The sequence below is a fragment of the Narcine bancroftii genome, chromosome 6 (genome assembly GCF_036971445.1).
Source record: "Narcine bancroftii isolate sNarBan1 chromosome 6, sNarBan1.hap1, whole genome shotgun sequence".
Lineage (NCBI taxonomy): Eukaryota > Metazoa > Chordata > Chondrichthyes > Torpediniformes > Narcinidae > Narcine > Narcine bancroftii.
In genome coordinates this window covers 64,881,143-64,893,506 of record NC_091474.1, presented here as the reverse complement: position 1 = coordinate 64,893,506, position 12,364 = coordinate 64,881,143, and the positions used below count along the sequence as shown (strand labels likewise).

Below are 12,364 nucleotides of genomic sequence, written 5' to 3'. Positions count from 1 at the left end.
AAGAAGTGAGAAGACCGTCACCTCACAAACAAGCCAGTGCTGCCAAGCCCCTCCTGCCTCGTCCGCGGAGGAGCCTTTGGTTCACATTGGTCACTTCAAATGTTGCAAATAAAACTAGTCTTCAATCCCGAGGGACTGCCTAGGAAGGCCACTTTACCTCTAATGCCCAGGGAGCATCAGTATGTATGTCTTTCAAAAGGGTACGGACCTGAATGATGTCTGTTTCTCTTCATGGACGCTGCCAGACCTGAGCTTTTCTCTGTTGACTCATGATTCCGGCATCTGCAAATCTTTGGATTGTGCCATGACTCACAACTTTAAAAAGTAAAAATGGACTAAATTTGGATCATAGAATCCAAATATTTCATTTCTTTTAAATTTATTTCTAAATGTAATTTTTTTTAAAAAGAATCCAAAAATTTCAGTCAAGTCTTCCGTGCTTGTCGCTCAAGGCTTCAAACCATTGAACGGGGCACAAAAATGTTTAAAACCCCCCCCCATCGGCCTTGGGATTTCTTGAGCTTTCTACAGCATTGGATTAAAACCACAAAAGCAGCACCTTTCATGTCTTGACCCACAATAGCTGTGGTGTGGGATGGTTCTTCTGTAAAGTCGGTCAGATGATAAAATGTTCTGTTGATTGAGACCAAGTCAGCTTTGCCTTCTGTTCTGGGCCAGAAATGAAAGACTGCAAGGATCAGAATACAAGCTTTTTCTAGGCAATCATATGATGAATCATTCTTCAAACATTCACATGCTGGAACGTCAAAAAGGTACCAGAAGGACAAGATCAAGCCATTTGGAATGGGAAAGGTCAACCTACTCATCGTTTTCTTGTCTAGTTAATTATCAATCAATATTATTCCTGATTTTTGATTGAATCTATTAGGACAGTTTTGCAGAGCAGAGTGAATATCTACAGATTTATAGTTGTATAGCATAGTGAAAAAATGTCCTTCTGCCCAACTCCCATGCTGATCAAGATGACTATCCACTCGAATCCCATTTTCCTGCATTTGGTCCAAATCCCTCCAACGTTTTCCAATCCATATACCTGCCCAACCATCTTTTAAACCTATTCATACCCATGTCCTTCCTCTGACAGTTCATTGAACACCCCACCACCCTCTGTATGGAAATGTTTGCCCCTCAGGTCCCTTTAAATCTTTCCCCTCTGAACCACACCACCCCCCCCCCCCCCCCCGCCCCACCACCACCCCAGTTTTGGACTCCATTGAGAATAAAGAGTGTTTGCCATTTGCCATATTGACCATAATATCCCTATTTAATAAACCTGGATATTATCATTCCTCAGCCTCCTTGAATCCAGGAAAATAGCTTTATCCTTTGCAAACTTGAGCATCCCTGTGAAACCTTCCACATCCTCTCTTGCTCAATTGCATCCTTCCTGGAGAATGGTGCTGAAAACTGCACACAATGCTCCAAACGCAGCCTAACCAATGATTTGTACAGCTGCAGCATGATGTCACAACTCCTTTAGAGTGCCTCAGCCAATGAAGGCAAGCATACTATACATCCTGCCCTCTTTGCCATTCCTCTCTCCTCAATTTCACAGGGCCATGCTCTTGTACCCCAAGGTCTCACTGTTCAATAACGTTCCCCAGGACCCTGCCATTCACTGTGCAAGTCCGAGCTGGTTTAACTTCTCAGAATGCAACACATTACTCTTGTTAAAAATCCCATTCCCTTACCCATTTTCCCTGATGATTTAGGCCAATGGTTCTCAATTTTTTTTTCCCCCACTCACATCCCACTTTAAGTAATCTCTAACCCATAGGTGCTCTGTGATTATTAAGGGATTGCTTAAAGTGGGATGTGGGTGGAAAGAAAAAGTTTCAAAACCACTGTTTTAATCGTCCCTCATTGACTCATTCTGTGCACGGTGTCAGAACTCCAAAGAAAATGGGCCAATGACAATTTTTCTCAAGCAACATATTTTAGTAACAATTGGGTCTAGAGCAGTGATTCTCAACCTTCCCTTCCCATTCGCATCCCACCTTAAGCAACTCCTGACTAATCGTTGATGGTATAGGGATTGCTTAAAGTGGTATGTGAGTGGAAAGAAAAAAGTTGAGAACCACTGATTTAGATCCTGCCACCTGAGACCACCTTCCTCACCCTCCACCATCAATGTTGGTGCATCTGCGATTTTACTCATGCCACTTATACTCTCTTCCAAATCCTAAATGTATAAGGCAAACAATAATGAACCCAGGGCCAATCCCAGTGACACACCACTTGTTACCCATCTCCAATCTACCACCCTCTGCCTCTGACCGCATCCAGTGTTGTACCTCATGTGCTTTCTCACCCTGGATCCCATGTACTCTGACTGCTGGACCAGTCGGCCGTGCAGAACCCTGTAGATGTGTCCCCTGACCTACCTTTGTCCATCCTCTCGGTCCGCTCCTCAAAAGAAATCAGCCAAATTTGTGAGACGTGCTTATCCTTGCTTCAAAGTCATAGCTGAATCACAGCCCCTTTCCTGACCAAAGTCAAAAGGGTAATTAAGGGCCTTGAATTTCTGTGGTACCAAATAAATGCCAAAGGTGGATCTTGGCCTGGGCATTCTTGATAACATTGCTGTCCTTGGTAACCAAGTTCCTGGAAACAGTCATGTCTCTCTTGCCTGCTCCTTCTCTCGCTTTCTCTCGTCTACCTTTGTGGCAAGGGGGCTCTGTGAACAGGGAGACCAACCCAACCCTTGCAGCAATGAGTTAATGTGGGGAGGGATAAGGTGAAACAACAGAACTGACACTGGAGTCCAACCAGATGTCAGGTGACAGTGTACCAGTGAGAGGGGTTCTTCCGCAAGCAATCCAGCAAGTCAACTAACATGCATCAGAATAGAAGGGGACTGAGCTGTGATTGAGTACAATTGTGGAGGTGGTGTTGCCTCCTATCTTCACTGATGGCTGTCTGTTGGAGAAGGATCCAGTTGAAGGTGGAGGTGCTGAGGCCAAGGTCTTGAGGTTTGAACTTACGGGGGGACTGTGGTTTTGATGCACAATCAATTGTGCAAAGACTGAAGTAATCAAAACTGAAAGCATTTATTTGCAAGAGATGGACAGCATCCCTGTGTTGGTCGCTCACACTGAACTGGGGGCAGGGTTGTGGCAGGATGGCCTTTATGGGGAAGAAAGAGGGAGGAGTCACGAGCCAGCCAGCGAGAGCAGGGTCAACCAGGAAAGGTCATGACATTTACATATGGCAAATAGATATAATAGTGGTTTCACCACAGGTACTGAAAACTGAGCTGACCAAAACTGCACACAATGCCCCAAATTTGGCCTCACCAATCTCTTGTACAATGTTACCATAACATCCCATCTCCTATTCCCAATACTTTGATTTATGAAGGCCAATATGCCAAAAGCTTTCTTTACAACCCTATCCACCTGTGACACCACATTCAGGGAATTATGTTTCTTTATTCCCAGATCCCTCTCTCCTACCCCACTCCTCAGTGCCTTACCATTTACCATGTACGTCCTTTCCTGATATAGGTGTCCTATGTTGAGTGGAGGATGAGAGAAATGGCATCTACTGTGGACCTCTTTGGGTGGTAGACACACTGAAGTGGGTCAAAGCTCGATGGGAGGCTCACAATGGTGTGAGCCTTGAGTATAGGGCTGGGTCACCTGTCTTAAACACCTCTAACCTGACCTTTGATAATGAGTTGACTTCAGGGTTCATTCACATCTGGGGAAATTTTAGATTAGCTATGGAGTATGCTGTAGAACAGGGGTGGACAACCTTTTTCAAAACTCACATTCTTCCTTAAGTAATCCTGATACCATAAGTGCTCTGTGATTGGTAAGAGATTACTTAAAGTGGTATGTAAGTGAGTGGGAGAAAAAAGGTTGAGAACTACTGCTCGAGACCCAGTTGTTACTGAAATATTTTGCTTGAGAAACATTGTCATTGGCTGTTTCAAACTGCACATAACGAGGAACAATAGGCAATGAACTGGACAGTATTTAATTTTAAAACAATTTTATTTCTAATTCTTCAACTATGGTCTTAACTTTTAAACTATCCTTAACACTAAATCTATCACTAGCTATGTGCTGGTGTCTAATGTATGTGTGTGATATACCTAAACTATTGCATTCCAGGCCAAAATCCAGGAAGTTACTTCAAAGTTCAGTCTTTCAAATTCAGTGTTGAAGTGTAGGCCTTTGAAATTTGATGCCCTGAATTAATGGGAACATTGGAGTTGTGGTTGCTACAGATTCATGAATTCTCCTTGCGTTGCCTTTGAAGAAATGTCCATCCACACGAGCTATGTTCATTACACTCCTGGTCCTTTTGTTCTTCTTTGGCTTAGCTTCGCGGACGAAGATTTATGGAGGGTTAAAGTCCACGTCAGCTGCAGGCTCGTTTGTGGTTGACAAGACCAATGCGGGACAGGCAGACACAGTTGCAGGGGAAAATTGGTTGGTTGGGTGTTGGGTTTTTCCTCCTTTGTCTTTTGTCAGTGAGGTGGGCTCTGCGGTCTTCTTCAAAGGAGGTTGCTGCCCGCCAAACTGTGAGGCGCCAAGATGCACAGTTGGAGGCGATATCAGCCCACTGGCGGTGGTCAATGTGGCAGGCACCAAGAGATTTCTTTAGGCAGTCCTTGTACCTCTTCTTTGGTGCACCTCTGTCACGGTGGCCAGTGGAGAGCTCGCCACATAACACGATCTTGGGAAGGCGATGGACCTCCATTCTGGAGACGTGACCTGCCCAGCGCAGTTGGATCTTCAGCAGCATGGATTCGATGCTGTCGGCCTCCGCCATCTCGAGTAAGACTGAACTGGCCGGCCTCCACAAAGCTTCCAAGACCTTGGCACCAGTCTCTCCAAGTAACTTCACTGCCAGTCACACTTAAAATGAAGCCGTCTCTCCAAGTGACTCCACTGTTAGTCACAATCAAAATGAAGCACTTTGCTTCCCAAAAAGACCCTCCTGGCACAGGTCAATCCACCGAAAAGGCCCAGTCATTCACAGAGCGTGGTTTGCTCTGAATTCAACAAAAATGGCTGGCCACAAGAGCTGCTTCAAAAAGCTGCTTTCTCTCCAGCAGTCAGAATGGTTCTCCCTTTGCAAAATCACAGTGTCTTGGCAAATGTATTGAATTCTGGAACAGGCTGTGATAAACCTTCCCTCAGTTCTTCCAATGTATTGAATTATCACTGGGCTGTGACTTGTGTTGTGGTGGTGCTTGTGTGAAATGTTATGTGACCATTCAGTTCCTCCTGTCTGTTCTATCCCTTACAGCGATAATCCCATTTTACTAAAACAAGAGCTCTAATCGGCCCATTTTCTTTGGAGTTCTGAAACGGTGCACATGACGAGTCAATGAGGTACGATTAAAGCAGTGGTTTTCAAACTTTTTCTTTCTACCCACATACCATCTGAAGCAATCCCTTACCAATCACAGAGCACCTATGGCAAAGGGAATACCTTAGGTGGAATGTGAGTTTTAAAAAAAAGATGGTTGCCCACCCCTGCTATAGAAGGCTTAAAAACAAAAGGCTGATGAGAATTGAGGACCATTCTTTGACATACTCTTCTACCAGCTAAATAGGGGCTAATGTGTCAAACATCTTTCAGCTGCCTCAGTCACCTCTTGTATACTTGATTTATACAATATAATTGTTTCCTGCAATTAATAAAAGTTACATGTCTGAGCATGTGGTAAAGTCAGTCTGACTCAGTGGAGTAAAAATTAGTTCATTTTAACTGGTGTTCTCAGGATAGTTAATTGGCTGCAGACGATGAAGTTTTTTTACATTAAAGACATCTGTAGTTCAGGCTATGGTCGAAGATTAAAATAGCCTCGTGTCTGGAAACTGGAGGGGTTCACATGCAGAAAGGAATAAATTTGCAACCTTTCTGCCCAGGGGGTACAAGAATTGTGTTTCAACTGCTGCATGCTTCCACACCCATATCCCAGCGAGGCCGATCAAGGTCGGCTTGTTTATTCTGAATATGGAAATGTTGGCCTTTGGTCTCGATCTGACCTCGACCCTCATTCCCTTCCCCCAGCATTAGCTTGTTCCTTTCATAGGTCATGGTAAAGAGCCTGCTTTCTAACCTGATATAACATGAGCTTTCCCATTTCCAAACTCTTCGTGACCACAGGTTTAGTGGATTTACCAGAATGACAGCAGGGTCAGACTGGCACAGTCCCAGGGATGATAGTTTTCAGCTGTATCCCAATACTGGAGAATTTGAGAAGCACAAAACTACAGATACTGGAATCTTGTGAAATGGTTGACCATTTCAACCCATGGATGTTGCTGATCCACCAAGTTCCTCTGGCTTCTCATTGTTCATTTTTAATTTGGACCTACAGCACGGTATCAGGCCATTTCGGCCCACAAGTCCGTCTGCCCAATTTACACCCCCCCCCCGATACATTTCGAACAGAGGGAGATAGCTGAAGCCCCCAGAGTAAACCCACGCAGACACGGGGAGAACGCACAAATTCCTTACAGACAATGAGGGATTTGAACCCCAGTCCCAATTGCTGGTACTGAAAAGGAAAATTGATGAGGATATACAAGCTAATGATGAGGATAAGGACAGAACCATACAGCACAGAAACAGGTCCCTCTCGACTGTGCCAAACCATTTTTCTGCCTCGTCCCACTGACTTGCACCCAATCATTCACCCTCCGTACCCCTCCCATCCATATACCTGTCCAAATTCCTCTTAAATGTTAAAATTGAGCCAGCATGCACCACTTCATCTGGAAGCTCGTTCCAAACTCCCACCACTCCCTGTGTGAAGAAGTTCCCCTTCATGTTCAACCTAAACCTTTCCCTTTTCACCCTTAACCCATGTCCTCTGGTTTGTCTCTCACCTACCATTGATGGAACAAACCTATCCTACATTTACTCTGTCTGTCCCCTCATCATTTTAAATACCTCTGTCAAATCTCCCCTCATTCTTCTATGCTGCAGGGAATAAAGTCCTAACCTGTTTAGCCTTTCCCTGTAACCCAGTTCCTGAAGTCCAGGCAACAGCCTAGGAAATCTTCTCTGCACTCTTTCTATCTTATTGATATATTTCCTGTAGTTGGGTGACCAAAACTTCACACAATACTCCAAATTTGACCTCACCAATGTCGTATACAAATTTAACATAACATCCCAACTCCTGTACTCAATACTTTATGAAGGCCAATATGCCAAAAGTTCTCTTTACAACCCTATCCACCTGTGATGCCACTTTCAGGAAATTATGTATCTATATTTCCACATCCCTCTGTTCTACCACATTCCTTAGTGCCCTACCATTTACCATGTCTGTCCTTTCTTGGTTTGTCCTTCCAAAATGCAACACCTCCCACTGGTCTGCATTAAATGCCATCTACCACTTTTCATCCCATTTTACCAACTGGTCCCGATCCTTCTGCAAGCTTGAAAACCTTCTTCGCTGTCCACAACACCTCCAATCTTCGTGTCATCTACAAACTTGCTCATCCAATTTACAACATCATCATCCAGATCATTAAAATAGATGACAATCAACAATGGTTCCAGCACCAATCCCTGAGGCACACCAGTAGTCACAGGCCTCCAGTCTGAGAAGCAATCATCCACCACTACTCTCCCATCCAGCCATTGTCGAATCCAGTGTACTACTTCACCATGAATAGCGAGCATCTGAACCTTCCCAACTAACCTCCCATGTGGGACCTTGTCAGAGACCTTACTGAGGTCCATGTAAACAACATCCACAGTCTTTCCTCCTCGAAAAACTCTCTAAGATTGGTTAAACACGACCTACCACACACAAAGCCAGGTTGCCTATCCCTAATCAGTCCCTTGCTATCCAAATAATTGTATATCCAATCTCTTAAAACACCTTCCAATAATTTACCTACTACTGTCATCAGGTTCACTGGCCTATAATTTATAAAGTTAATTTTGGAGCCTTTTTTAAGCAACACAGCAACATGAGCAATCCTCCATTGCTTCGGATAATAATGAATGAAGGATTTATCATTATGTTTACAAGTACACAGTAAGGCTTTCATTGCAATTGTGCATTCTACTTTCATAGATGACAATAAACTTCAGTCTGGATAAATAGTTTGGGTGGAGAGTGGAAAAATTTAAGGTTATCTGCTTTAGTGGAAAAAGCAGAAATGCTTGAGTTTATTTTTGAAAGGTAAGAGAATGGGAAATGCTAATATTCAGAGACCTGAGTATCCTTGCCCAGCAGTCACTGAAGGCCACAGGCAAGTGCATCAAACAATTCGCAAGGCAAATGATCCACTGGGTTTTGTGGCTATTGGATTGAGTACAAGAGTAAAGGTGCAATCATATAAAGCATTATTGTAACCACACCAGGGATATTGCAATGGTTTTGGAATGGTGCAAGAAATACAGGGTTGTTGATATGGGTGACTTCAACTTCCCTGACTGGCATCTCCTGACTGCAAGAGGGATGGATGGGGCTGAGTTTGTCAGGTGTGTTCAGGAAGGATTCCTGACCCAGTATGTGGACCAGCCAATGTGAGGCGAGGCCACACTGGATCTGGTTCTGGGGGATGAATCTGGTCAGGTGGGGGAGCATTTTGGTGAGAGTGACCACAACTCCCTGAGCTTCAACATGGCTATGGAAAAGGATAAAAACAGTCAAACTGGGAAAATGCTTAACTGGGAAGGGCTAATTATGAAGGGATGAGGCAGGAATTAGCGAGAGGAAATTGGCAACAGATGTTCAAGTGTGAAAGCACAGAATTAATGTGGAGGAAGTTTAGGGACCACTGGTGCTGGGTTCAGGATAGGTTTGTCCCACTGGGACAAGGAAAAGATGGTTGGGAAAGAGAACCATGGCTGCCGAAACAGGTGAGGCAATTAATGAGCATGTTAGATATAGGAAGCAGGAATCAGGAAGGGCTCATGAGAAGTATATGGTAGCCATGAAAGAGCCAAAGAAAGGTCTTGGGAAAGCTCGAAGGGGCATAAGAAGGCCTTTGATTAAGAACCTCAAGGTGTTCTATATGGGAAGAGCAGCGGGATGAGGAGAATGAAGGTGGAACCGCTAAAGGATAAAGGAGGCAATGTGCCTGGTGCTGAAGGAGATTGGAAGGTCCTAAATGAATATTTTGCTTCAGAATTCACAAGAGAAAAGAACTTTGATCAGCATGAGGTCGAAATAGAACAGGCCTGTGTGCTGGACAATGAGGTGGAAGTATTGGATCTTCTTAAAAACATCAAGATTGATGTCCCCAGGGCTGGATGCGATTATACCCCAGGCTGCTGTGGGAAATGAGAGAAGAGGTAGCTATGATCTTTGAATCCTCTTTGGCTGCAGGGGAAGGTGTTGGAGGATTGGAGAACGGCAAATGTAGTCCCTTTGCTTAAAAAAAGGTAATAGGGAGAGTCTTGGGAATTATAGACTAGTGAGTCTTACACCAGTGGTGGGCAAACTATTGGAAAAGATTCTTAAGAATAGGATCTATGAGCATTTGGAGAAGTCATGAGGCATGAGATCCATGGAACGTTGGCTGTGTGGATTAAAAATAAAAAAAAATTTTCTTGCAGGAAGAAATCAGAGAGTAGTCATGGACAAAACATATTCTGCCTGGAGGTCAGTGACTAGTGGAGGCCCATAGGGATCTATTCTGGGACCTTGCTCTATAAGTTTCCTGGATGAAGAGGTGGAAGGATGGGTCAGTAAGTTTGTGGATGCCATGAAGATTGGAGGAGTTGTGGATGGAGCTGAAGTTTGTCAAAGGTTACAAGAGGATATAGACAGAATGCACGGTTGGACAGAAAAGTGGCAGATGGATTTTAATCCAGAAAAGTGTGAGGTGATGCAGTTTGTAAGGACAAACTCGAGGTTGAGTTCAGGGTTAATGGTCGGTTACTTAAGACTGTGGATGAACAGATGGACCTTGCGGTTCAAATCGATACATCCCTCAAGGTCACCGCACAGGTTGATAGGATAGTTAAAAGGCCTATGGAATGCTGGCTTCATTTATAGGGGGATTGAATTCAGGAGTAGAGAGGTCATGATGCAACTCTACAGAGGACACATACAAAATTAAGGGAGGGAAGTGTAGGGACGGTGTCAGGGCTAAGTTTTTACACAAAGCGTTGTGGGTGTGTGGAATGCCTTGCCAGGGATGGTGGTGGAGGCTGAAACAATAGGGTAATTTAAGAGACTCTTAGACAGATGGATGAAAGAAAAATAGAGGGTTACTGGGTAAGGAGGGTTTAGTACTTTTTCTTAAGGAATATATGGGTTGGCACAACATCAAGAATGGGAAATGCTAATATTCAGAGACCTGTACTATGCTGTCGTGGTCTGTGTTTTAATTTTGGTCTTACCTTAAAAAATATATCTTGCTACACATGGTTATCAGTGAATCTCACTTGATGAGTTCCTTGGACAACAGGTCTGTTGTACAATGAGAATTTGAGTAGGCTACATCTCTCAGAGCTTGGAAGAATGTAAAGTGATGAGTTGCAGATTACAGTTCTCTAAGGTGTTGGTTGGGCTGCATTGGAAGTATGGCATTCATATCTCATCCTGACTCTGTAAGGACACTCTTTGGAATCATTGAATTGTGCATCATGGAGATGGGCCATTCAGCTCTACTTTTCCATGCTGTCCAGTGTCACATATTCCACCAATTGATCACTGATTCCTAACTTTACGGTGCATAAGCAGGCCCTGTGGCGTAATTCGATCATAGCCCTCTACACATAAGCAACTCAAGCTTTCGTTGACCCAGCTTCATCACTGCTCAGGCATTGAGCGTTCTCTGGCCCTTGGTGCAACACACTGCAAACGCATATGACGTGCATACAGATAAACAAGACACATGCACAGTTCTTGCATACAAATGTTAAAATAAATAAATGGTTGAGTCACGGAGGGTTTGTATGAGCAGTCTCACTGCCCATGGGGATGAGCTGGTTCCGTCTCTGAAACTTTCCTAATAGGAGCAGCTGACAGATGCTGATTTTGTGAGCTCTCTTTAGACAACAATCCTAGTAAATCACATTGAGGGAAGGGGAAGAAACCCAAGTGATCTTCCCTGCTGCTTTTGTGGTCCTATGATTTGACCTCCGATCCTGATGCTCCATTGCAACTGTAGCACACTGTCGTGCAGTTTGCTGGGGTGCTCTCGATAAGGTTGACGTGATGGTGGCCCTTGCCCATCTCAGTCTTCTCGGGAAGAGTGGTTGTTGTTGCGCCTTCCTGACATGAGATGTTTTATCACTTCTTCAGAGGACTCCGAGGAACTTGGTGCTCTCTACTCTCTCCACGAAGAGATGGTGTAAACTTATTGGTGGTTCTTGTACAGCAAGTAGGATGCTCAGGCAGGTGGGCAGAGTCCTGGAGTAAGCTGAGAATGTTTTTTTTTTTTGTAGCAGTTTTCAGGACCTACTAAAAGGAAATACAACCGATGAAGAGTAGATACTGTAGTAATGAAAAAAATGCAGCAGTATGTGTATAGGAAGCACTGAAAGATTGCTCATGCGCCAAGTAATCTGGTTTTTGGGGAAGTTGGCTTGTACACGCTGCTACCCTAACAACTTTGGGTGAAGGATGCAGGTAATGGAGCATTCTGACATCATTCATTACTTCTTGGGTAATGTCCTTTACAATGAATGGCAGGGTGGGGTGGGTTTGGGGGCTGGACCTAGTGGATAACATCAGCAGAAAGAGAAGTTAGGAGCAAGAAGAGAAGGTAAGAGTGGGAGTTAAGGAAGTACATCCTGAGCCCAATTGATCTTAAGTGGGTGGTTCAGGAGGAGGGGTTCGATTAGTTTATCGTTTTTGTCTTTGTTTATTTTTACTTTATTGTTTTATTGTTTTATCAAATTATTTCAATAAATGGGTGTGACACAGTTGCTTACATTATTTTTATCCATAGTTGGAGGTTCTACAAATAACTTTTGATGTAATTTTTTTTCATGTGTGTTTACTTGTATACACATCCCTATGTAATTGTCATTTTTTTAATGTATACTTAAATGTTAAACTCAATAAAAATATTTAAGAAAGCAAGTGGGTGGTTCAGTGTGACTCATTCTCTGGTCAAAAGGGTCAGACATCTTGCTCTCAAACAATCCATGCCTGTTTGTCAAATCATCTGACAAAGAGTATTGGTAGGGAAGACGTATCCTGATTAAAATGGGTCTGACATTTCTCAGAAACATTTTGTATTTGATTCATTGAAGCACCATTGTATGTCCTAGTGAGTGAGAGAGCCTTCCTATGTGTACTCAGACCAATCTTGCCTTTTTGCATGGCAGGTCCCCAGAAGACGTTGTGTGAGCGTCACAGAGATGATCTCCTGAGCGACATACAATCGAGAGGGCT

At 43.8% G+C, this 12,364-nt stretch overlaps 1 protein-coding gene across 1 annotated transcript in view; it reads left to right on the top strand.

Moving 5' to 3' along the window:
• nid1a (nidogen 1a) overlaps positions 1–12,364 on the top strand; it is a 135,529-nt gene that overhangs the window by 73,744 nt on the left and 49,421 nt on the right. Inside the window, exon 13 of the mRNA XM_069885171.1 lies at positions 12,298–12,364. This exon is cut by the window's right edge and continues 152 nt beyond it. Within this exon, the coding sequence (XP_069741272.1) occupies positions 12,298–12,364 (67 nt within the window). The remainder of the gene's footprint in view (positions 1–12,297) is intronic.